This window comes from Eleginops maclovinus, chromosome 11, assembly GCF_036324505.1.
Source record: "Eleginops maclovinus isolate JMC-PN-2008 ecotype Puerto Natales chromosome 11, JC_Emac_rtc_rv5, whole genome shotgun sequence".
Taxonomy (NCBI): domain Eukaryota; kingdom Metazoa; phylum Chordata; class Actinopteri; order Perciformes; family Eleginopidae; genus Eleginops; species Eleginops maclovinus.
Window position 1 is genome coordinate 21,094,003 of NC_086359.1, and position 27,014 is coordinate 21,121,016.

The 27,014-nt window shown below is 42.0% G+C and overlaps 1 protein-coding gene and 1 long non-coding RNA gene across 3 annotated transcripts; both read right to left on the bottom strand.

Moving 5' to 3' along the window:
* Positions 1 to 390: 390 nt before the first annotated feature.
* Positions 391 to 4,362, bottom strand: LOC134871521 (uncharacterized). Of its 2 annotated transcripts, XR_010166706.1 has the most exons (3): positions 4,315 to 4,362; positions 977 to 2,681; positions 391 to 715 (listed from the first exon to the last, which is right to left on the bottom strand). It is a non-coding gene; the product is annotated as an uncharacterized LOC134871521 (long non-coding RNA). The 2 variants fall into 2 exon arrangements; XR_010166705.1 differs by having other exon boundaries at positions 977 to 4,345.
* An 8,319-nt stretch (positions 4,363 to 12,681) lies between these two features.
* LOC134872482 (zinc finger MYM-type protein 1-like) lies at positions 12,682 to 16,061 on the bottom strand. Its single transcript, XM_063895805.1, has 4 exons — positions 15,971 to 16,061; positions 15,616 to 15,714; positions 15,335 to 15,415; positions 12,682 to 15,158 (listed from the first exon to the last, which is right to left on the bottom strand). Exon 4 carries the CDS (start codon positions 15,100 to 15,102, stop codon positions 12,826 to 12,828), a length of 2,277 nt encoding a protein of 758 aa, XP_063751875.1. The 5' UTR covers positions 15,103 to 15,158; positions 15,335 to 15,415; positions 15,616 to 15,714; positions 15,971 to 16,061; the 3' UTR covers positions 12,682 to 12,825.
* Positions 16,062 to 27,014: the final 10,953 nt, after the last annotated feature.

Genomic DNA, 27,014 nt, shown 5'->3' on the forward strand with positions numbered 1-27,014 from the left:
TTCTCTAAGAGTGGCAGCTCCCCTGTGAGTTTTCTTAGTATCTTAACACAGACAGTAACATTTCAAATAATGTAATCTCATTAAAACCCAGATGCAGCGGCTGCTGGCTTCCACCCAGCTGAGTCTGACGGTGCTCCAGGCTGACAAACATGAAGGATCCTAGATTCAGAGCTGGGCACAAATACATCATAAAGTATTTTGATACAAAATACAAATACTTGATCAAAAAATGTATCAAAATAAAATACAAAAATACTGGTCTGGAAAATGTATTTAAATACAATACAAGTATTTTGTATTTTGAAAATACAAAAATACACGCGAGATAATGCCTGTATTGAATGCTGTCTGTAAACTGAGGAATGTACAATAAATAAAAAAGGAGACAGCTAACGCTACATTCAAATCCATTTTATTTTATCCATATTAAACAGAAAAACAGATCAGTTGTTCTTCAGGACAACCAACTTCTCCAGCATATCTGGTGTTAATGACCTTCTGTGAGGCCGGTTCACTAAGCCAGCAAAAGAAAACAGGCGCTCAACCGGGGCTGAGGATGGTAGGGTTGTGTTAAATCTCACAAAAAGCTGTTTCATCAAAGGGTATGCATTTAGTGAAGCCAGGTCTTTTCTGGGATCCTCCAAAAAATGAAGGGTCTCCAGTTCCGCCTTGCTGTGGCTGGGCAAGGCCTCGGCCTCCAGCTGGTTGACTGTTCCTGTAGAGATTGAAGACAACAGAAAAAAAACAAGAGCAATCAGAGATGGCAAGCTGGCCTCTGCCAGACACTATGCATGGACAAACAGACAGATAGACAACAATCAGACAGGGTCATAGCAATACCTAGCACAAACTCCCCCCCGAGGACCAAATAATGCATTCTTCAAAGTATAAATACTGAAATTGTCACCAAAAGGTAAAACATGCTATTGTAAATTACATAATTAAGTATTTTAAAGTGTAAAGAAATTCTTCTCACCTTGATCAGTGAACACAAAGAATTCGTCATTCTCCTCTGTGCTCGGTGTGGTCCCGTCACTCTCTGAGAGAAGTCCGAGTTCGTCTGCTGAGTGCAGCATCAGTTGCTGTATTCGCCTCTTCTCAGAAGCCAACCTCTGGGGTAACCACCTCATCTTAAAGTATGGGTGTGTTGTGGTTGCCAGGATGGCCTCATTCACGTCATGCTCCAGCATCAGAAAATTGTGGAAGCGTTTTTTGAACCCTGCTATGGTTGCTTGAAGAACGTGTGAGCAGTACCTCAAGTTTGATGCTTGCAGATCCTCCAGCTTGGCTTGAATGGTGAAAAGTGTTGGCAACAGCTCACCATAATAGCATGCAGATTGCCCTTGAAGCCGATCTATTGAGATGGCAATCGGTCGTAACACTCTGCAAAATTCCTCAATGTAGTCCAGTTCGACTTCCCTGAATGGTGGAAGTTGCAGGGCAGTCATGGCATCAGGGAGCTTGTCACGCAAGAATGACAACTGACTCAAGGAGTCATGCAGAGAATTCCACCTTGTAATGCAGGGTGTCTTGAGTTGCTGCTCGATTACTTTGCCTAGCGTTTCAGCACTCTTTGGTCTGCCAGATGCTGTCCATAATGCTGAGCACTTCGCCATCGTTGAATGATTCAGCCTGCTGAGAGTTGCATTGCTAGTGATCGATTTCTTGACATCAGTAGTTGAGATTAAACTCAGAGTATGTGTCGCACACCGGAGGTGTGGTGGTAAAATGATGGAACACTCAGATGCTTCTTCTCTCTCAGGATCTATGACCAGGAAGGACAGCTCATCGTCCAGCTCTTCAACTTCATCTGGGTCATTTGTTTTTCCAGTGACACTGAACTCTTTAAAGGCCTTTGCAAAGTTGGATGCATTATCAGTAACTGTAGACACAATGGTGTCTGAAGACAGCCCATATTCTGTGTGAATCTCATCCAACAGTTCTGCTATTCGGTTATAAGTATGGGGGCTGGGAAAATGCCTAACGGCAAGAGCGGCTGACTGCCTTTCCAGCGTGTCTCCATTGATCCAATGTACTGTTGCTCCCAAATAACTGGTTTTCTTTGTTGACCAAATATCCACTGTTGTACAAACACGGCGAACATTTTTAAGCGTCTCTTTTAGGAATGCTTTTTTTGTTGCAAATTCTTCATCAATCCGTCGTCCGAGTGTCCGTCTGGACATTACATTGGCACCTGGGTGAAGTCCCTGCACAAGCTCGATGAATTCTGTTTGTTCAACGGTGGCTAATGAGTGCATTCCTTTGACAACAAAGGATTTCACAAGGGAGTCGACTTTACTTTGTGATATTGTTGGGCTAGCATGGTCAAACAAACGAGTCTGCCTTAATGATGTTTTGGCTTTCTTCTGCTGGCCACTTGCACTTTCCTTTTTGTAATTTTCAAATTCCTGTAGATTCTCTGGGTGTTTTCTTTTCAAATGTGTCTTGAAATTTGTTGTTGCTTGATAAGAGCCACAAATAATGGCTTTCTTGGTTGTGCACAGCTGACACTCAGCTTCTATCTTTCCACTTGGATTTTGAGATACTACTTTGAAGAATTTCCCATCCAATATGGCACACCTAGGCCCAGTGGTACCTTCTGAAGATGTGGTGGCTTGAGGCTCACCTGACGCCTCTTCATCATCATGATTGTCACTCATCTCAGTTCAGTGGGACATCCTCTATTTCAAACGAAATTGTCAAAAAAAAAGTTGTTAGTCAGTTACTCTTCAACAGACACACACTTAAATCACATCATAAAAAAAGGAAAAACAATTAAATCCGAAACTGACTACTATATGCACTTGCATGAAAGGGCTCTTCTAACCTGCCAAGTGAAATATTACCTAGGATACTAATGATAAAGCGTTTGGAAGTGGAAAAACTAAAAGCCAGAGGTGTCAAAAGTAAAAGTAAAAGTACATTTTCTGGTGTAAGTACAACACTAGCACGTGGTAGCCTATTACATAGCTGTTAGACCATTTACTCCATTGTACCTAATGGGATAGATAGACTGCGTTGTTACTGAAAAACACTTCTAACAATCTAACAAGGACCCACCACAAACTTGATCCAACCAGTGTAGTCAGCTGATCGTAAGACAAGTACACAGGTCTACTGGTTACTCAGATAAGTTACCTGTGTTGGAAGGAAACTGTGTTTCTTTTCTTTCTTTTTTTTTTAACTTTTACTTTTGACATCTCTGCTAACAGCTGAGCTAAGCTCCATGCACAAAACTAACTACTATGCGCCATAACAGGCAGTGACTCCAAATCTAGTGATCTACAGATACTGAATTAGTTTTCAATAAATACAAATATAAAATAAATAATATGCCCTAGAAATGCTTAATACAGCCTACTGTATTGGTCTCTAATGGACTATTAAAAAAAAAAAAAGCCAAGTGTGAATATGATTTTAGAAGCTAAATGTGTAGTTTAAGATTATATAAAAGTGGGTTTTCAAGGATCCTCCCTAGCTTTGGTTGGAGCTCTAACAGGAACTGAATCTCCATATAATTAGTTAGTATGAATCAACATAGAAGACTTAATATTATTCAGAAATGCTTAGACCTAGCCTACTGCTCTATGATGGACATTTGTCAAGTGGCCCAAGCCCCTAAACAACACAATTTTCTCACGTTTTTTCACAATAAATAAATAAGTACTTTATTGACAGGTTATAGTTATGGATCGTTCTGGGCTCAAAACATTGTTATGAGCCCAGTTTAGCCTATCTCATTCTTTCGTTTGGTAATAGAATTTGGTACCGAGTGGAAAAGGAATTCGCCAGCTCGAGGTCTTGCCGTGGGAGGGAACATGCCTGCGAGGGCTCCTACAACATCACTAGGCCGATACAGGGGCTATTACGGGTTTAAACACAAAACTGGCGTTATTTGTTTTATTGGGGGTCATAGAAACGGGTCCTTTCTCGTTTAACATCAAATAATATGGCCGTGTTCCTCTACCGTTTCATCCAATTTAAAATTGGATCTCCTAACTGTCCTCAGTGAGAGTGACTAATTTAATCACCATATCTTACGTTTAGTACTAGTTTACCTTTTGCGAGTCAAGCATTCATGTTTGACCTCTCTGGTCTATATTTGATAAGCTACCTAGGCTACACTCTAAGAAACTTGCTCAATTTCGCTGACCTAAGCAATTTGACTGACCGTCATTTATCAACCCCTGCCTATCAAACACTCATCATTCAAGAGAAAGCTAACACTCGAAAATAGTCTAGTGCTTATGGTGTAATTCTGTTGACAATGTGTGTGGGAAGACTGTAGCATTTTTTTTATACAAAACATTTCACCTTAGTGTTGTTTCATGCCTCGAAAAGCCAGCAACAGAGCCGTGTAGGTCGCATTCAAGTCTCGATTGGGCGTGTCACGTGATTTACGTCTTGACCCAAAGATCTCTGGTGATTCGCTTAGTTTTACTGATTTAAAAAAAAGGTTTTTTGCAAAGTATTTTTGTATTTAAAATACCCAAATACAGCACCTCAAAGTATTTAAATACAAACTACATTTCATTTTTTCCAATCTTGTAAAAATACAAAATGCAAAATACTGAAAAGTATTTTAAATACGTATTTCAAATACATGTAGTTAAAATACTGCCCAGCTCTGCCTAGATTACAACAGCTGAACGCACTGAGGCAAAAAACTTTGAGACGAACAGACAAGGCTGGGATAATCACATCTGTGGCTACCTCTATTTATTCAGCTTTCCGTCTTTGATAGCAGAACTGCAGCTTTGTTTTGACCAGAAGGAGTGGAAAAGCTTCTCTATCAAACACAACAGTTGCTCTCTAAACACAACCAATTAGGATGACGGATGACTTGCGCCTCGGCAAGTATCCCACGAGAGACATGAACATACAACACGAATAACAACACAAACAAAGAAAACAAAGAACAACATCAGAGAGCAAAGTGGAATATCTTTCATCCTGGGAATTTCGCTGCTTTGATTCCCTCCCCTTGGTCGATTGTTCTTTATCACGCCTGACACTCAGTTCTATTTGAGGAGATTTGCAGCGCAGGTTTTGATGCATAATGGATGGGGGCTGACTCGGAGCAGTGCCTTGTGGGAAGATGGAAGAGAGCTGGGGAGGGCGTGCCGCTGTTGCTGATTGCTTCTTATTGAGCCTGGGCGCCCTTGGGATCATGTTTATGAAGCGCTCAGCATGCAGAAGCACTGTACTGTGTTATGACTCATTCTATGACCTACATGAGTTACAGGCAGTGTATCAATGCTTAGCATGTCCACAAAAGAGCCCCTTCCTCTGATTTACACTTCAGTAATGCACCATTATCGTAACTTTGCCACGTGCTCGGACAGGGAAGTGTTCTTGAAGAAATGAACTTGTAAACAATGTTGTGATGGTCTCCATGAAAGCAAACAGGATCCTGTGTGTTCTGCAAATCTGTTAAGAAAACTCATTACTGAGAACTACTGAGCGTTACTAGGGAGAAATCTGTTTAATGAGCACAATTTACCCTGAGGACAGAATGAACAACTGAGGAATTTCAAATTGTTTTTTACTTCTATATTTGTAGATTAATATTCCAAGAGTCCGCAGTTGCTTAGAGGTTGTTCTCGTTTATTAACTCCCAGGCATTTTATCAACATTTACTTATGAACTAATAATGTATGATGTTGTGTTCAACCAGGAATTATGTTTGTATGACACACAGATTTGGTTTAAATTACCAGCGTTACTTGGCTTTCCCTCCAGCTCTTTCCTTTCTCATTTCTTTATCTTTATCCTGTCCACTTCCATTTTCCCACACAGTGGTATCTTTGTCAGTGCTGCCACAGCCTACGCAAATGCCTTTGAGCCCTGGCTCTCCTGAGAAAGGGAGTTATGTTTAGTGATGAAAAGAATTGATTTCCAATTTCCTCCACAATGACTGCATCATTTCCAGCGACTCAGGCAATTTGGCCTACATTACTGAGGCTGCCGGGGGCTGTAGATCAGTGTGACAGCTGTCTTCACCTAAGGGCCCTGCTCATTGAGATCAGAGGGAGAGAAATTTACTTTTTCGTTTCACTGATGCGGCCTCCATCAGAAATGGGTCCTGTCCTTTTAGAGAGTTCAGGATTTGAACCCTTATTGTGGACAGAAACAAATCTGCTTTTGTGTTTGTATTGGAGTAAATACAGCTCTGTAAAAATTAGGAGACTACTGCAAAATTATACTTTTCTCAGATTTTAATTATAGGTATGGGGTTGAGAAAAGATTTGTAAAAAATGTTAATCCTCTAAACTACTGACATGTTTTCTTCTGAATTCCAAATAAATGAAGGAGCTTTATAATGTTTTATTTGGCCTTTAACACATTTCTTGCTGAGACTCGGATGGTTTAATTTTACATTTGACATTTACTTGTTTATCTCGACAACGTCTGCCAGCAGTAGTCACTTAAGGCTTATCGAGGCAGAAGGAGCTGGAAAACTAGCCTGTCAAGGTCTACTGAAGGAATAACAGACAAGTACAAGCATTCAGTGCGGAACTGCTCCAAACAGTGTTTAGGAAAACCCTGCCGGGACAAATGAATAGATTTGGTAGTATATAAATCAGGCAGTCTCAAGTCTCAGCCATGTCCAAGAGAGACAAACATTCACAACAATGTAAACAGCAAAACAAACAACAAATACGCAATAAAAATGAATAAAAACAGTTATAGAAATCATAAAAACAGCAGATAGTAACATTTTAAAGAGATCTCAGTGGAATGCAGGGCTCAAGTTTGAGGGCAGTTTGCAGTCCATTCAAAAGCTGGAAAGTACCTGATACCATTATATCAACATTAGTGCATGACGGCCATTTTTTATTGACTGTAAGGAGGTCCATTCGATGTTACAACTGACCTCATTCTCCTTTCCAGAGCAGACAAGTTGAAACTGTTTTAGTCCATCCAAACTCTTAATAAAGGGAATTAAAGTACATACAATGAAATGGTGGGACCATCTTTTATGTATGTTGCTGCTATCTCCAATAGATTGTCTGAAAAGTTAAACCAAAAGCAAATCATCTTAAACTTGAATCCTCTCTTGTATATTCAGCAGCGGGCAACTTCACTGCATGCAAAACAAAGTCTGGACCCTACTTCTTACTTGATATGTTACCTCAGTAAACATTGAGTTTATTCTCTCAAATGCAATTGTTTTTGTAAAGATTGTCCTGTTTAGACTAAAATAGACGATAACGCTGCATTGTCTTGTCACTTCTGATTGCAAAAATCTCAGACAGCAACAGCTAAAAACCAATATGGTTAAAATGCCAAACCCAAAGCTTTAAAATCTTTGTCCATAAATAGTGTAACTCCGTCCACTTTTGGTATAGAGTCTGTATCACAAGCTTTGCTCACTTACCTTTTCTTTGTGAGCCCATTTGTCTTCGATAAGAGTTGAAACCCAGAGATTCTTATGCTCAATCAAACTTATCCATCTCACAAAGTTTAGATTATGTAAAGACCAGTCAGGGTTTTAAGCCCATTAATGTGAGGATGGCTATTGACTTGGTGTTGGTGAAAAGCCAAACGTGTTCCAAAAGCAATGCTCTCTTCACTGATATGTCGAGGTTAAATATTAAAAGGCTGAAATACTGAACCAGGAGGATGTTTGTAGGTCATGCTGTGTTTGTTATGGGTCCTTGAACAGAGTTGTGTTGTTTTTGTGAGAGGTTTGATTGGTAGAGTGTTGATTCGGTTTGTTTCTGAGAGTGCTTCATGGGGAGTAGTGATGGGCAGGTCCTGTGGCTGGAGATGTGTGTGTATATTTTTGGGGACTGTGGTGATGGAAGGGTTGTAGCGATCAACCAGCCTTCAACAATCAGCCTCCAGCTGTCAGCTCTCCACCAGCCTCCTTCACTCTTGCTGGCAATTCTGCAAATATCAAACTGTTAGGACAAGAGGTTCTGTCAAAACTCAGAAAACATTCACTGCATGGTTTTATTTTTTTGTAAAGGGAACACCTGAAAAATCCATCCTTGGCAATAGCCACCCAAAGGATACAGTTTCATGTAGCACACTATTGCAAGTTAAATCTCATACACAACATGAGTAACAGACAAGTCACGCCACAATGAGTATCACAAAGACCAGGGTGACCGCCCATTAGAAAGCCATCATTCAATATATTCCACACGTTACATGTTAAATTGGGTCTATAAGTTGACAGGGGCTCCTATTAGACATGGTGTGGGGATGGAGCTTTATCATAGTGCTGGAGCAGAGGGATAAGTGGGAGGCTATCAGCTATAATGTATTGCTCACAGCCATTGTTATCAAAGAGCACTTTGTCCGTTTGACGAATGGTGTGGTGAGGAGTGTTCAGCACTAAAATCCTCTTGAGTTAGATGTCAGTTTAGGCTTCGGTTCTGTATATGCCTGTTAGCGTTGATTGTTCTGAATTTCAGGACATAAAGAGTGCTTTAGTGTATCATAGGTGCTGCTACTGGATAAAGAAATTCAATTTTTGGTATCAAGACTTATGACCCAGCCTTAAAATCCAGAGAACATTATGAATATTGTTAGCCTAGAGTGTTAAAATTTAGATTTGCCTTTTTTTATAAATTGTAAATCGTCTGCATTTTTATAGCTTATTATATTTTAGCCATCCTGCTCATCGGGAGCAGCTAGGTTTCAGGTTCTTGCTCAAGGAAACTTCCCCATCCTCTCTGGAGAGAGCCAGGGACCGAATCAGAAACCTTTCAATTACAAGACTAAAACTCAGCATGAGCCATGATGCTGTAGTGAAAGCATAGCAGTTAATATTTTGATTTGAATAAATCTTTATCTCTACATGTATGGCAGCCATTCCAGTGTCTGTTGTATTTCAACACAGAGAAAAATTGTTGTAGTTTACAGAATACAATAAAAAAATCATTTAACTCAAAGACATACCTATAAATAATAAAACGAGGGAAAATGATAATGCTGAAGTGGTCTCTTAATTCTTTCCGGGGCTGTACGCATGCATTCACCACTGTTGTGAAGTATTAGCTGCAATCGTTTTGCTATTATCATTATTTTATGCATGAAAAGGAACTTACTCTGCCAGTTGTCTTGTTTTCCTAAAGGCATAACTGCAGCAGATTATTGCCTTTGGTTTTTGTACATTTAAAGACTTCACATGTAGTAATACCCCCCCCCAATGGACCACAAAGAGAATGTGATATAATTAGACCAATCCCTAGATGGCTGTAACCGTTTATCGGAAAATTCCTTACCTCTTATTCAACTGGCAACGAGTTGACAAGTCATTTTAGTGACAATTATAGAGAGCTTTAAATGGTCTAAAGACATTTTTGTTTTGATGAAGGTGCTCTTGTCTTTAAACGATTGATAGGCATCAAGAGACTGAAGTGCTCAGAAAAGTAAGCATAGTTTGATTTAACGAAAGAGACAGTCAATTAAAAGAATGGCCTATTGCAATATTCTTTTTCCTGTTCCCAAAGACACTGGACTCTCCATTAAGTCCCCGCTCATCCTTGCAATGTCCCAAATCTCTTGTACTGTTGACTAATGAGGTGGCTCATCCAGAACATGCGGCCAATCAATGTGGAAACCAGAGTCTGGTTGAATGAAGCGCTATCAACGTATCTGGGTATTTTCTGGTGGCCAAGCCTATGATTAAACTAAAGGAGGCGAGGGGGGAAAAATCAATAGTTGAATTAATTTCCCAGATCACAGGAAAGTATTAACGTTGTTAAACATATTCCACTTAAGGCAGCAGATGAGCGCTTTTCAGCCACATAAAACGAGTCATCGTTTATCTTTTAGAAGTGTGTCTCCACGCCATTAAACGCCGCCAGACCGTCATTAAGCTACGTCTCATTTCTTGTCAAATGGTCATGTTGATGGCACTGATTCATAGACGCAGACGTCTCAAAGTCTCTCAGCTGAGAGGAAAGCACCAAAGGGTCTCATCAATTTAAAGTTATCTTCGCATTGGCCTTAACTTCCCCTGCCCCCCCTCACACACTCAAAGGCAACCGCCCACAAACGCATAAACTATAGTAGAGAGCATTAGCATATACAGAAATCCTTCAGGGAATGCTTTATCCAGCTGAGGTCATATAATTAGAGTTAGGGAATTATTTTATATTCTACTTAATGTGGTCATAAACATTAACATTGGTAATCACTGTTGATTGAGGGATGCATTGCAAGGGAACCCCCCCGGAGGATCATCATCATCATCATCATCATCATCATCATCATCATCATCATCATCATCATCATCTCCCTACTTTCTGGTTAAGTGAAACCTGTCCCTGGCCACAGGGTGGTGATGTTTGCTTGTGAATAATAATCTCAGACATGATTACATTCTGCTCAGGTGCACCATTCACTTTTATGGAAAGGTTTTTCATGGCTAGAAGGGCCCAGAACACAAGTTTGCAGTTAGGCCCCTAAACATCCTGCAGAACATAACTTTTGAGGCTTCATTAGCTCAACCTTTTTTCAGCAATCCCTGCTCTTCCACTGTCATCCTATTACAATCTAGGTATGCTTAGTTAGCTCATCGATATTATCGTCATCTTTGGACATCATTTCACCTAGCTGGTTAGCAGACTGTAGCTTTTAAGGTTTCTATGTGAGCTCTAGCAGAAAACTGATTGAAAATGCGTGTATTTACGTTGTATCACTGGATTAAGTTAAAAAGACGAGATAAACAGGAAATGGAACACTAACAAATTAATTATCATAGGAGAGAAGCCCGGAAAGATAAATTCAAACGCTCAACTGGAAAGCATCACGTGACCCCAGGCTGCCAGTCTTGTGGGCAATCCTTCCGTTTATTTACAATTACCCCTCTGTTGCATCAACATGATTAGGTTATGATTTATTAATGTTGTAAAATGTTACCCACAGGAAGCAATGCAGGCATAAAGGACTTTACAACATTTAAATTAGGATCTACTATCTGTCTGTTGATCATTAACAGTCTTTACTTCCCTAACCTTCTCTCCTGTCTCGCATCCGCTCTGTCTCTGCTGTGCTTCGGCTGAAAGGTGCTGCTTAGGAAGATGTAGCAGTCGAGCGAGGCATATAGTGAAGGGCACGGATGTTGACACGCTCAGCTATCAAAGGAAGTCATGTTGATTAGGCAGGAAACATGCCACCTTCTGAAGAATTACATTATTTATTTGAATCCTCCCTCTTTGCCTCTCAGAGTAAGCAGCACAGCAATGCATCACTTCAGTTTGTGTCTTACATGAATAGTTGATGTGCAGAGGTGAAAGGCGATGGCTGCAAACATTGTTCCAAATAGGATGTGTCCAATTTAAACGTCAAGGATAGGACATTACAGGCATTGGAGTTGTGTTGATACATCGCATTGAGACTAGACATACATATGAATGAGAATATGTGTTGTATATACTGTATGAAACTGACTATAACAACTCCTGTTGTGTTAATAACTGTGCATTACATATCTGGCTGCTATACTTTTATTTTTGTGTATTTTGTAATTTGTGTGATTCTTGTATATATATTTTTTTAGTATCTTGGGTGTAATATTAAGCTGTCTTTGGCTCTTTCTGCTGTAATAATGAAAACGTCCCCTCTGTGGCACGATGAAAGGTATTCTGATTCTGATTCTGAAACAAAAGCTATGTGTTTCTGAAAGTACACATTGACCTGCTCTTGGCTCAAGAAACGTCACCTTTTTCCTTTTTTATAGACTACCACTTTCAACAAAGTAGCTCCCACCGGCCTCATCAACTGTCTCAAGCATGGGCTGGTCATTGAGGGTACAGCTCGGGACTGGTTCTCTTCCTATTTCGCCAACAGAACATTCTCAGAAGTGATCAGTTGTCCTCTATTATGGCAAATCTCCCCTACGGATTTCTACAAAGGATACTTAGCCCAATCCTTCCTCAATCTACTTGCTTCGCCAAGGTAATAAGTATCTAACGTCTCTTAGCAGTGCTATGTTGATGATACTCAGCTCTACATTGCATAATGGTCTGCCCATCAGACCATCATCATTAGGGATTGCCTTGAGGATGTCAGTGTGGTCAAATGAGTGTGCTGATAAAAACAAACCAAACCTTCTTCTTCTTCTTCTTCTTCTTCCGGTGCATGCTGGGAGATTTTCGGAGTGCGAGTTGAAGAAAGGAACGACACTTGTTGCGTTATATTTCCGCTTATTTTTGTTTATGGGTGTTAGTTTCATATAGTTTATCGGTTATAGTTTACTTTGCTTAACTTTTGGGTCTTTTGGTGGTGGGTTTGGGGTGTTTTGCGGGCTTCTCCTGCCGGTGTCTCGCCGGCCGGCGTCTGACGCCATGGTGAATGGAGACTTTGCCAAACTCACGCGGAAGCACGGCATCAAAATATCGGCCGGCTTCCCATGCACGGTGGAGGATATCGGGCTGGCTGTGGCGGAGAAGGTCGGACACAGCAGCATTAAGTCCCTGGCGCGGATGAACAGTGCAGTCGTGATCTTTCTGGACCAGGTGGAGAAAGTGAACCGCGTTATCGAGACAGGCATCACGGTGAGTGAAATGTTTGTGCGGGTTCAGCCGCTGACGCTCCCTGCAACCAAAGTGGTTCTATCCAACGTCCCTCCCTTCATAACTGATGAGTTCCTCAGTAGAGAGCTATCCAGACACGGGAAACTTGTTTACCGGGGAAGAAGATGCTGTCTGGTTGTAAGCAGGCCCGTTTCTAGGATTTTGGGGGCCCTAGGCAAAGAAGTTGTTGGGGGCCTTTAAAAAAAAAATTTCCGCAATTCTGTGCGTTTTAATCACAAAAGAGGTCAAACATACACTGAAAAGTAGCCTTTATTATTTTTTTTATTTCCTACTGAAACTGCTGCTTGCGGCCCTTGGCCTCAGCAAATGCAGACACAATCCCCTCCAAGTCCAAAGACCTGCGGACGTCACTCTCAATTGACATGAGTGCCAGTCCAGAGAGCCTCTCTTGGCTCATAGTTGACCTCATGTAATTCTTTATGCGCTTCAGAGATGAAAAGCTCCTCTCTCCGGAGGCAACCGAGACAGGAAGGGTCAGAAGTAGGCGCAGTGCAATGCTTAAATTGCTGTACAGGTCCAACAGCTTCTCACTGTATATGTAGTCCAGCATTTTAAATGGGCACCTGGATACTTCATCTGGAAAGGTGTGGACAGCAGAGTTGATCTCCAATGCCAAGTCGTCTGCATCAATATCATGGAGGGTTTGTTCCACTTTCCTGCATCTCTCATGCAATTTCCCAGTCTTGATTGTGGCCCTCATGATATCAATGCTGAACAGGAAGTCGTACAGGGCATACACCCCCTCCAGTCTGGAAAATCTGTCTTTTAGGCTGGTGATGGCAGTGTCAACCAAAGGCAGGAAGAAGTCCCTTCTGAAGGCCTCTTCTGGGGTCGATTGGGTTTCATCTGTACTCTCGTAAAGGAACTGCCTTTTCTTTTTACGTTGCCTTTTCTCAGGCAATTTCCTCTCAATTTCCAGATCTTCTGCAATCTCCATTGCATCCGTTTGGCTTGATGCGAGTCCATTTTCCCTGAAATCTTCTAGGTACTCTGTCACTCCCTCGGTTTCTTTTTTCAGTGTTTGCATTGAAACATCCGGGCTCTGGAGGAGCTTGCTCATATGGTTAACCTGATACAAAACGTTGTACCAGGTTATTGTGCACAGAAGAAAGGACCATGTTTTAAGCTCACCATGTAAGCTTTTTGCTGAGGACATGGTCTCTGAGTCCCCCTTCTCTGTAGCATATGTCTCCAGTGCTGACAGTCCGTCTAGTATTTCAGGTAGATGGTACCGCACTACCTTCACACTGTCAATTCGGGCCTCCCATCTCGTCCCTGAAAGTGGCTTAAGGGTGAGCTGCTTCACATGCTGCTTCAAAATTGCCCAGCGGTGCACAGAGGAACTGAAAAGGTTGTACAGTCGTTGCAGCATACCAAAAAAAGACATGGACAACACTGAAGACTTGGCAGCATCTGACACAACCAGATTTAGTGTGTGACTGCTGCATGGGATGCATAGCGCCTTGTTGTTCAGCTCTAAAATTCTTGCCTGCACACCCTGTTTGTGGCCCATCATATTGCTGCCATTGTCGTATGACTGCCCACGGCAATCTGAAATGCTGAGGTTGTGCTTCTCCAACTGGTCAAGCAGGATTTCACTGAGCCCTTTACCAGTTGTGTCTTCAACATGTACAAATCCCAAAAAATGCTCAGCAATAGAAACAGGTGTTTCACAGTTGACAATCCTGAGAACAACAGAAAGTTGTTCCTTGTGGCTGATGTCAGGAGTGCAATCCATGATCACGGAGAAGTATTTTGCTTTGTGCACTCTTCTTGCAATCTCCTGTAGGATTTTGTCTCCGACCAGCTGAATGATTTCGTTCTGAATGACTCCACTCAGGTAATGCACCTTTGTCTCTTTGCATTGTATTCGTCTGATGTGTTCATTCATTACCGGATCAAACTGTGCTAGGAGTTCCACTTGAGCCAGAAAATTCCCATTGTGGCGATCATACACGGTACTGGTAGTTCCTCTCAAAGCCTGGTTGCGTTCTGCCAGATGGGAAACTATGGCAATCACTCTCCGAATCACGCCTTTCCAGTGTTCAACTTCAAGTTGCATCAACTCCATCTGTCTTTGATCAATCAGTGTACTGGTTTGCAGTCTCCTCTGAAGGTCGTGCCACTTTTTCACATTGTCACAGTGCACCTTTGTGCACTCGTGTTTTTTTAGGCGATAGGAAAGGTTCTTCCATCCACCGTAGCCACAGGTCGTTAAGGCATTGTCACGCTCACGCTTCCCGAAAACAGTACAAGGGAAACAGAACACTCCATCTGTGTGGATGGAATACACCAGCCACGATCGATGTATATTCTCACCATTTTTCATGGTTCTTTTGTAACTGTCCTTGGTGAATCTTCGAGGAGGATTGTCTAAGTTTTGCGGGAATTCAATGTCCATGATTTGCACAGGTCCTTTTTTGACTATTTCACAGCGCATACTGCTTGTTAGGACACTGGGCCAACATCCTGGGTCATCACTTAATGTGGTGCTTGCAATACCTACAGGTACCCCAGTTCTGGATGGTGGGGTGGTCTCTGCCATGTCAATGTCATCTTCCTCTTTGTCCTCCTCATGAAGTGGAGATGGAGTTGATGGCACTGTTGAAAACATATAGTTGCAAATTAATTTATAGCACAATTGCCATGTGGTAAGTACAGCAACTAGGGAATGGTGATCTACTTGTATAATGCTTTAAAAAGAAAGGGTCATTTTAATACACTTTCATAGCACATGGGTGTTAGGTGATAAGTTGAAATTGTGCGGCTTAATGCACCTTCTGTTGAACCACTGCTGGGAAGTGGTGTGGATGCTTCCACTTGCTCCTCCTCAAGTCGTGATGGAGTTGATGGCACTGCTGAAAAATATGTAATTACAAATTAATTCATGGCACAGTTTCATGTGTGAAGTACGACAACTAAATGCTTAAGGTATGGTGATCTACTTGTGTAACGCTTTATAGCAAATGGTCATTTTAATACACTTTCACAGCACATGCTGCTATAACTTTGGGTCACTATGATAGGTGATAAGTTGAAATTGTGCGGCTTAATGCACCTTCTGTTGAACCACTGCTGGGAAGTGGTGTGGACGCCGCAATGTTGTCTTCCACTTGCTCCTCCTCATAAACATGTGACGAAGACGATGTTGATGGCCCTGGTGCAAAAATAAATAAATACATAAATAATATTCTTTTTATTTATATTGCACATTTTGCATGCATTGATCTCAACAACTCAGTTATTCATTAACATTAGTGAATGTCCCACATATTTGAAATGTCCAGAAGACTCTGTGGGCAAGTGGAATGAATACACACAACTATGACTTGAATTAGAAAAATGTAAAGTCATTTTGATAACATCAAGTGTGTTGATAGAAGGCACTAATAATAGGTAGAAAAGAACGTTACCTTCAGTAGCACCAGAGACAACACTTGGTAGAGCGGGATGAAGAAATTTCAGCAATGCCCCTTGGAGAAAGAATAAGTACTGTATGATTAGCTTGGTTATTTTTCAAATGCTTTTGAAATCCTATCATTTTACAGTCTGATAATTGTGGTGAAATAGATATTAAAAGCATTACACACAGTTCCTACTAGGCGGTTTAGTGGCGGTTTCTATACGACTACAGGTGAAGCACTGCTTCACCAAAAAAAAGTAAAAAAAAAAAAAAATAATAAAATCTTACAATAATCCCGTTTTCACTGGTTTGAAAACAGAAATACAGTCACTAAGACGAGCTGTTTTCCTGAAATCAATTCTGTGAGTGGCAACAGCGCCATCCCCGCACCCGTGGTGTGTCTGTGTGTGTCTGTGTACTGTCTGTGTCCCATAGAAAAAGCTCAAAGCTATCGGTACAGTTTTTAACGGTGGTCCAGTGGTATTTACAGCTATCATGGAGACCAACAACAACAAACAGCAGAATAGGTTTAGAAAAGGATTAATTGACACTAAAGTGGCTGTTTTCTTCATGTGGCTGATCTGCGCCGGGATGTTAACCGTTAAAATGTAAATAAAGTAAGTAAATCAACCCAATGGTATTCTAGCAAAATTATTGTAAACTCCCATGTTAATCTCCTATTAAATAGCTAGCTACTACAGGAATAACTATTTCACTGGTTGTCTCAAGGCTCTAACGACTGAAAACATATGTGAAGTTTATTTAGGATATTAAGAGGAATTAATCGTTGATCAATTTGGCCAGCTGATAACGTTATGAACTTATAGTGAAGTCAAAGGTAGCAGTTTAAGTTTGGTTAGCATGCTAGCATGCCAAACCACTGGTTCCTAGCTAGTCGTCGTTACAACCTCGCTACTCTAGCAAAATATGGTATACCCTGCCTGGCACAATTTTCATGTTGATTGTGTATATTCTACTTACCGGTGTCTTGTTTTCTTTTCTGCTCCTCTTCCCTTTTCTTCTTCTTTTTTTGATTGCCGGAGAGATAATTTCGCTTCATTTTAATTTTTCACTTTTCACTTGCACTTGACGCTGTCGCGCTAATGCATGGGAAAGGGGGGGCCCCCTCGAGCTGGGGTATTTCGACTACAATGTGTCGTTGCGCTTTTCGGACATCGCATGCTCTAGGGAGGCGCTGTTGCTGCCCTCGCAGTCGCAGCAGAGCCCTTCATATACAGATGACTGCTTATTATTATGAAGCTATTTAAAATCGTCATTGCTGTTGAATACATGACCTGTCTTATTGGTATGCATGTTGTTTGATTCATGTTGCATTTGTATCAGACTTTTCTTTGAATTTTGAAAAAAAAAAAAAAAAAAAAAAAAAAAATCTTAACCTGTCGTCTTTGGGGGGCCTCCTCCTACTCGGGGGCCCTAGGCAATTGCCTACCATGCCTACCTGAACGCGACGGGCCTGGTTGTAAGTCTCAGTTACTGAAGCACGTGGTGTCTCATCGCAGACAAGTCTATATGATACTTAACAATCGGAACGCGGAGCTCAACCTCCGTTTTTACGTTAAAGTAGATGATTATGACTACGTGATTTTTGCAACCTCGTCAGTTATGAAGTGTTTTGTTGGGGGTGTAAGAAATGTTCGTTTATTTGAAGCCCAGGAGTCAGTTTAAAAGAAAGAAAGCAAACCTCCCTTAAAAGTTATAAAAGGAGTGTTTAGTAATGGATGCAGTAGTAGGTTTTACAAAAGTTTCACAGCTGTGGCTCAATAGCCCGGGACACGCGTCCACAGGCCACTGACTGAGTGGAGCTCATCAGTAGTTACTGTCTGGCGGTCCGGAACAAAAGAGAACTCGATTTCACAATCCTAACATGTTTTATAGAACCACCCCTTTCCGACCATACAATAAACAACTTCAAAATAAGACGCGCTCCGCTCTCGTGCTTTCATTGGTTGGTAGCGGGGCGGGGGGGGGGGGGGGGGCTGGATCCTGTTGGCCGCTTGTCACATGGGGTTCTCCGGACTCTTCTATAGGCTGACGTCGTCGGGAGTGGGTCCTCTTATGACGTCACCGTCGCCATCTTGTTAGCGAAGTCCTGGTGCTCTCAACTACAATATTCTATTATGCAATAGCCTCGTTGCACGGTAACCGTAAATTCTACTTCCGCTGTTACTGTATGCGCTTCTAAACTTCCGGTGTGATATCGGTGAACGTCAAACATGGCGAGTTTCTACACTAGATGCCTGCAGGATCTCCCAAACATTTCCATCTCAGATGTCCACCGACTTGTTCGGATGGGCAGTTCTACACCGAAGAGCAAACGTGATAAGGGATACAAAATGTACCTATCCAGTTATATCGACAATTATGAAGGTAAGTTGTAACTATGGCACAATATTATTGTAGCTACATAGCTAACATTAGCGCTTACATAGTGATATTACTGTGGTAATAGCTTTACTTACTTTTATAATTTAACGTGGTCTTTGCTCGACTTTTCAATGTTAGAAAGATATAAGATTATTGTTTTGTATAAAATAACATGTATGCCGCGGGCGCCTCTCCCAAACACTCGGTCTAGGTGCCGATAGCTCAAACCCGTTCCAAGAAAACAGAACAGGGACTGATCCCTTTTGGAGTTTTCTTAGTCCCCCGGCTGTCACGACAAAATCTGTGCTTTTAAAGTGCCTACTGCAGACCTTTGAATGTTTCGTCGGACTGAAATTATCCCTTCGGATTCTCCTCAGCCACTCGGCCCGTACCGCCGGGTCAACGGGAAATGAATGAAAGGAAAGTAGCTTATTGTACCTCGAAGAATTCGTACACTGAGGTACACAACAGTGCAGTGCCGATGTCCCCACCCTTTGAAAGGTCAGTCGTCTTTCTTTTATTGTGAACACACTCATTGTACACTTCTAAATAGTAAAAGCCGGTTACCGGTATCCAGCTGTCAAACGCTATCATAACACGGAAGTGTTCGACCGGAAGTTTAGACGCGCATACAAGTAACAGCGGAAGTAGAATTTACGGTTACCGTGCAACGAGGCTATTCTTCTGAGGTTTATCCAGGGGTGAAAGTAGTTTTCATTTCTTACAGGTGCTACAATGTCCGGTGTGTCACTCACTGTATTATTTTAGACGGGGGGTAAGACGGGGGGGGGGGGGGGGGTATTCTTAACTACTTCACATTCTTGTGGGCCTACCTAAGTGTTCTATGTGAAAAAATGACATTACAAAATATTTCAGTTTGTAAATATTTTACTGTGAGTACTATTTTCAGTACATTTGGAACTGGACTGAAAAATGCAAAATCATGGAAAAAACTAAAAAAAATATTTTTAAAAATCAAAGTAGGCCTAATTGTCTTCTTCAGGGTGCTGGTGAGCCATGCCACATGAACAATTCAAAATGGTGGATTCCCTCCATCCAAACATATTAAAAACACATTCCAGATTAGTAACTTGACTGAAAAATACAAAATGGTAGAAACAAAAAAATATATATAAAAAATCCAAGTAGGCCTAGTTGTCATCTTCAGGTTGCTGGTGAGCCATGCCACATAACATGCAAAATGGTGGATTCCCTCCATCCAAACAAAATATTTAAAACAAATTCCAAACAGGGCTGAAGTAGTTGTCCTCTTCAGGGTGCTGGCGAGCCATGCCAGATGTGGAATGTGCTGCTCTTCTCCCTTTGGCAAGCCAGGTCTTCACATATGGCAAAGGATTCCACTGGTTGGTTGGGGGGCCAACTGTACTGATGAAGAGAAGGTTTGCAGCATTTTTGGTCGTCAGTTTGCTCCTGTACTCAGTAATGATATTGTTCATCGCGCTGAACCCCCTCACTTGCTGAGAGGGTGTCTACTGCTATGCACAACTTTTTCATGTTGCTTGGAATGCTTCTCCCCCCACTTGCCTTATATTCAACAAATCCAAGGTGTGTTGTTTTCTCATTTACATGTAGAGTATGACACAAAGCCCTCACCTCATCCTCTCCATGTCTGGGATTGGCATGATCCCATTTCTTTGGGTCAAGGGCTGCCATTTGGTTCATCAGTGTGGTGTAACTTTCTTTTCTTTGAGCTGCAACACTGGCCTGTGCTCTGTTGGCTGTGGTTGTGAAGAGCCTCTCATTCAAACTGTCTGCCACTGCTTGGATGAACTTTGATGCATCAATGATGGGGGACCTGCCGACTTTTAAATCTTCTTCCTTGAATTTCATGTCTTTCTCGGCCTGACTTGCCTCAACTGCATGCTGTCCTGGGTATGTGATAAGGCTTCCTACCCTCTTGGTGTATGTTAGCATGATGTCATGAGCTTTTGGCAGAGTGATCCCCCTGTTCTGAAGTATCTCAGAGAGATTCTTCAGTTCCATCAGGACATCAGCCATCAGAGCAAGATTTTTCACAAAGTTGATGGAGCACAACTTAGAGAGCAAGCCTTGAAATTTGGCCCTCTCTCTGCCATCTTTTGTGCGGTCTTCTGATGCTTCACGGAAGTGCTGTGCCAGTGCTCCATAGGAATACCAGACTGCATTAACAGCTCGCCATGAGGAGGCCACCCATCGGACATTGAAGACTCTTCCGATTCTTCTCAATGTGATATGGAGATTGTGGGCGCACTCACTCAGCTCCCGCATGGTTTTTGGGGACTGGCTGTATAATGTGTACAGGGCATCAAGGAACGCCTGGAAGTCCTTTGTCCCTCCAGTGGCTTCCAATGCCTGAGCCACCGCCAGCTCCAGCCTATGATTCAGGCAGTGCCATAGAACTATATTTGGGAAGTCATCTTGGAGCAGCTTCCCAACGCCTGACTTCACTCCCAGCATCACATTGGCCCCATCACTGCAAAATCCAATAAGCATCTCCTGCAGGAGCTCCATTGTGAAGCCATTGTTGAGGAGACAGTGCATTATCTTGCCTTTGATGTGAGCAGCAGACAAATTGTCCAGCTCAATCAAATCTAAGGGAAAAGCAATGGGCTCCATCTCGCCGTCAATGCTGGCCTTTAAAAACACAATCAGTGTCGATTTGTGCCCCACACTGGTTGACTCATCAGCCAACACAGTAATTTTACTTTTATTTTCAATTATCCTCCTCACAATTTGATGTTTCATTTGAGTTGATACATGGTCAATTATGTCAACACAGACTGTCTTGCTGTGCAGAATGCGACCTAAATTGAGTGAATTTGCTTCTTGAAGATCAATTAATTTCTCAAAATCTGTAAAAGGCTTGTCATGTTTGGCAACAAAATAAGTGGTCCTGAACACTTTGGCAGTGGCCTCAAACGCAGACTCCTGGCTGGTGGCATTCATGTTTAAAAGGATCTCTTTCTGTGCAGTTTTAAGAATCTTAACAGCTTCATTGTGCATAGCCGTGGGAAGATGATTTGGGTTGGGGGTGCTGAAGACTGAGAGGTGTTCCGATAGGCTAAATAAAAGACAGGCATACGTGTGCGCAATATTTAAACACCACACGATGTATTTCATTGTAAACCAGATAGGCTACTGTGATGTGAACACTAAAACAAAAGGCTACTTATTTCAATAAAAAAATGTTTACAGCTTTAAAGACGGTATTGTAAATGAGCGACTTCCGAAAAAACATTAAACCAAACAAGCATCAACAGAAACCTGCAGTGTTCTCAGGGGCAGGGAAGAATGCACAATATGTCTATTAGTATCTGTTGAGCTGTGGTGCACTACTGTTGCACAGGTAACGTTGCATTCGGAGGAAAAGCATACACGGAGAGTGAATTATCTTTAGCCGTACTTGGCGTATTTATTCGGTGTGCTCTGACACATCAGTCTCACGGTCAGAGCTACTACGGCATCAACTACTACTGAACAAGCATTTAGTTCAACCTTTTATAGGCTGTACCTTAGAATCGCACACAACTGAGAACAGTTATTATATCTCAACAATCTCAACTGACATGAAAAACAAAAAAGTCAGCGTCGAACTATTTACAGTACACTGCTCGGCGGCAGCTGAGCTGATCAAATCAAGCGCTTACCGTTGGGCCTTTCACAGTACTACTCCAAACACGGACTGACGCTCAGGCGTCATGGAAATAAAATCTCTCATGTCCACATCGTCCATAATGTCTTTGTGGACATTCATCAATGAAAGATGCGTCAGCCTCTTCTGTGTCATTGTGGACCTTAACCAAGTCTTTAACCTTCTCAAAGTGGAGAACGATCGTTCCGATGAGGCCACTGATATTGGCAGAGCCAGACATAACTGGATGACTTTCTCAACCTCAGAAAAGAGAGCTCTCGTCTGTGGATGGAGATTACAAAGACGTGCTGCTACATCTTTAACTGGTGCACCGAGACTCCTTGGTGACAGTGTTCAGCATTTTAAGCTGGAGATCAAGGCGGCAGTTGTCCAGCTCCATAGGAAGCTGAAGGCTGTCCAAGTCCACTGTTTCTCCCTGTGCTGCTGCTATAACTGCCCTCTCTCTTTTCCCCGCTAGCGTCAAAGTCTCTTGGTCGAACCTTCTTTGAAGCTCCCCTGAAACTAGATCGACAGCCTCATAGAATTCCCGTTTCCAAGAGGCTGTTGGTGCGCTGCGAGTGAGTGCTTCTGGCTCTGCAGTTTGCCTAAATCGTGCCGGGGTTCTGCTCTCTCTCGTTTCTGGCATTTTGAGATCCATTCTTGAGGAATGTTCTTCCACCTTCTGAAACATCTGCACAACATTTGGGTCGTCTCGAAGGGCCGCAATGCTGTTTTTCAGTACATTTGCGCACTCAAGTGTGCCAAGCGCACTCATTGTGGAGCTCTGCAGCTTCCGTGCCACAGCCTCACACGGTTCAAACAGTGCCTGGCAACAGAGCAGGCCGAAGAGAGTTCTGCCTTTACGGGCTTGCTTCCACAGCCCGACAATCTTTGCTCTGCTGTCACCTCTTGTGGTTTTGTCATCTTTCAACAACGTTAGTGTGGCCAGCAGAGTGTTGTAAGATGAACATATGCGCCTGATGGCTGTGGCCCGCACACACCACCTGGTTGGGCACAGGCCTAGGATGTTAACTGCAACCTCGTCGCAACTACTGAAAAGCGATTCATAAAGCTGTTTACGCTTTGACGACTCTCGTATCACACCAGCAACACCCCGCACAAAGTTTAATGTATCGGCCACTAGGCCAACTTCGCAGGCGACTTCTTGGAGAACTAAATCAAGTGCGTGGTTGTTGCAGTGAACGTACATGGACAGAGGGCACAGTTCTTTCAGACGGGCCTGGACTCCTGAGAAACAGCCGGACATATTACTAGCGCCATCAAAACAATGAGCAATAAGTCTTTCAATCGGAATGTTCAGTCTCAAAAACACATCCTTGATGCAAGAAAATAAAGTTTGTCCGGTAGAGTCAGGAGCATTATAAAAACCCAAAAACAAGCAATGCGCCTCCAGGCTGCTGTCAACAAACTGCAAACAACATGAGAACTGTTCTGTAGTGCTAATGTCAGTAGTGCCATCAGCAACTAGTCCATAAAACATGGATTCGGAATAATTGGCGACAATGTTCCTCTGAATTGCATGCGTGAACTGTTGAATGATCTCGTTCTGTATGGTGTTTGACATCCAATTGTCTCGTCTCATAATCCACTCTCTTTCCTTCGGAAGATCATATGTTCGCTCCAGCATGTATCCAAACAGTATACCATCACGTGTAGTGTCTCCCCTGAACGGAATACCTTTGCTGCCCAAAAAACGAATACTTCTGAACAGTAGTTCCAAAACATGACGAGCAGTCGCCTGTTGTTTGCAAACCGCATCAGATAAGAGAGCGTTAATCGGTGTGCCTTCCAGTGCAGCAAGTCTCTGAATGGAGTCTGTGTGCAGTTTAGATTTTTCATGTTCGTTGAATTTTGAGGTAGCCTTACGCCAGTTTCCGAAACCACCCGACAGAAATGGGTTGTCTGCACGAACACTATCAGCATTGATCAGTCTTTTTTCTTTGGCTCTCAGGCAAGCAAAACACAAGACACGATCTATCTCTGGAACATAATGTAGCCACTTCCACCTGTTAAACCAGGATGGTGAAAATGTACGACTGTACGTTTCATTCCCACAACGTCGACCAGGAAAATTAAAGTTCAACGGTTGGAAAGGCTCAGTGGGTACACATCCACTGTCAGTGGCAGCAGCATTGTGCAGAGACGTGGCGGGCTTTGGAGGGCCGTTATTACCGTCATCATTTGTGTCAGTGATCTCTGCATCTTCTGAAACGGAGGATGAACTGCTGCTGCTAGCTGGATTTGTTTCCGTTTCTCCAATCTGGAGACACTCTGGTGGTGTAGACCTACTGGTTTTAGACACTGGTATTGGTAATCCACTGAAAAAATCTGAAATTCGTTTCTGTGCCATTTTAACGTTCAGGCTGCCATTTTAGCTTAAACAATCCCGTGGCTACTTCATATGACATCTGATATAACCAGAATGCACAGCGCTATCGAAAACGTTTTGAAGATTATTTTTGTAATAATTAAGAAACTGTATTAAACCATATTACACAACATAATTTTAAATTTTAGACATTTTATGCATTTAATAGTTTATGTATTTTATCGTTAGTTTTTTTTTGTCAACTGGCGGGGCTGCTACGATATTCCAACTGTCGGGACCAGACCCCCAGCACCCCTACTTCCCACGGCTATGTCATTGTGGGCTGCAGATTCTCTGTGCTCATGAATTTTTTTGCGGAGAGATGACAGCTGCACGGTCCTTGAATGGCCACATGGGGCGATATTCCCCTCTGCCCAATTGCTTACGATATTAACACCTCGAGATGCGCTGACACCAAGGCCCTTAACATCACGGCATGAGATGCAGCCAAGCATGCCATTTTGGGCATACAACCATTCGTTTTTTGTTCTGAACTGTTCAAATTGCTCCTTTGACCAAACAGGGGGGTAAGCGGTAGACCTACTTGCAGCAGGCCCAGCATCACTTGTTGACGGTCCTGCACCTGCAACGTTACTCTCATTCACACTTGCGTTCTCATTCACTTCCTTCGCGCAAGGGACTGCATGCACTGAGCCATCTGTTTTTCTGACTTTTTCCTGATTTTCATTTTCAATAACTCGGTCCTTTCTTTTAAATAGCTCGGTTATTCTTTTCTGCATTCTTTTATCTCTCCGTATCACAATGCTTTTCTTCACAGCACGCACTTCCTCAATCAGCTTCTGAAAACATTCCCATATATTGGCTGTCTAGTTGATACACTGTAAATATTTTAACACGTGATAATGTAAATATTACAGGGAGTGAGAGGGCTCATATGAATACTTTTTAGGGTGTCAGGAAAACGCTTGCTTACTTTACAAAGCATGCTCACATTTAAATCACAAGCTTACGGTCCTGTAGCCCACTAAAGCGGACGCTCTGCTCAGCTGTGCCCCCGTTACAAACAGCGTGAACAGCCTATTTGAAGAAGAGTAATTTATTATTTGTCCGAGTAGAAGACATGTCTCAGTATGCCACCCAATCACAAAATCATGAAGTTTTTGAAAAGCCGATTTAACATTTCGCTGACACAGTTTTAAAGACGAGAGTCGAGACGACTTCATTCACTAGAACTAACTGCGGAGCAAGCGCGGGCAGGAGATGGAATCAAACGGAACGCAAGCTCCAGAAAGGCACCAACAGAAAGACCAAAATATATGGGATATTTGCAGACGTTTTGAAAACTGATTACCATAGGCTACTGGATGGCTTTCCCATTAGTACAATTTAGTACCATTATTTCCAAATATTTTTTGTTGGGGTCTGAATAGGGGTGGATTTGAAAGCGTCAGTCGATGCAATTGGAAGCTGCGCACGCTGGAGATCCTTTGACTAATGACTATTTTAAGCAAGCCAAGCTGTTATCTTCATCGGAGCTGGTCAAAAATGACATATTGTGGGTAGCCTAGATATGTTTTCTTCTTAAAAGGCGTGCGTTACTGCATTTTTTGGATTAAAAAAAAAAAAAAAAATGTATTCAACATAATAAACCCTTATCAAATCTTACCGGTGCGCCGCACCGCCGCAAAATCTTTTACAGGAACGCAGCACCGCCTCGCACCGGCTTACTTTCACCCCTGGGTTTATCAGTTATTAAACAGGCAACTGTATCATTGCAGCATCAATGAGTGAGAGGTAGAGGCGGTGTGTTTAGTATGTAACTCCACTGGTCCTTCTCCATCTACTCATATATACAATACAATATTAGCTTTATGCTATCTGAGGCTAAAAACAACATCCGGTAATACTACCGGAAGTGGACAAATATGATCCGTCCAGAAACAGTGAATTATCTTTTAAAGTTTGGCTCCAATATATTGATTATTTCTAACAATCCCTCCTTTCACACCTTTTAAAGGTGTGTATACTATAATATAATCAATATGTTCTTTATTTGAATATTGCATAATACAGAATTATATAGTTAAGTTATACATGATCATACAATCTTTTATTATTGAATACTTGTGGCTGAAATCCTGGAATGGCACCTAGAACAATAGCAGCAATTTCCTAAATGCGTAAAATCTTCAATTCCCTCCTTTCATATCTTCTGATGAGGTAAACAGATAATTTTCGATTCTAGTCCTGTGTAAATGCACTTATTCAATATGATCATGTAAAAAATAAATGAACTGTGTGTAAATCATAACAGGAATCAACTCTACTATAATACCAAGTTGTAATAAGTGATTAATCACATCTTAGGAGTAGTTTATAGAGCATTTCATGTATGCAGTAATAAGAACTTATAAGGCACTTCCTTCAGACAAACTCATCTTGCTCATGGTCTGAATAAGGGATCGGATCATCCTGCTTTTCAATTAAGAAATGTAACTGTTCTCTCAAGAGAAATTGAAATTGATTTTGCTCATTAGAGAGGACCGTGGTGACCAATCGGTCCGCTAAAGTGCGAATACATGGAATGTAACAACATTCACATAGTACCAAGATTGTATCCATTCCTGCATTGAATAACATTGCATTCATTATCGGAGTCTAATATTTACTGAACATTCTTTCTAACGT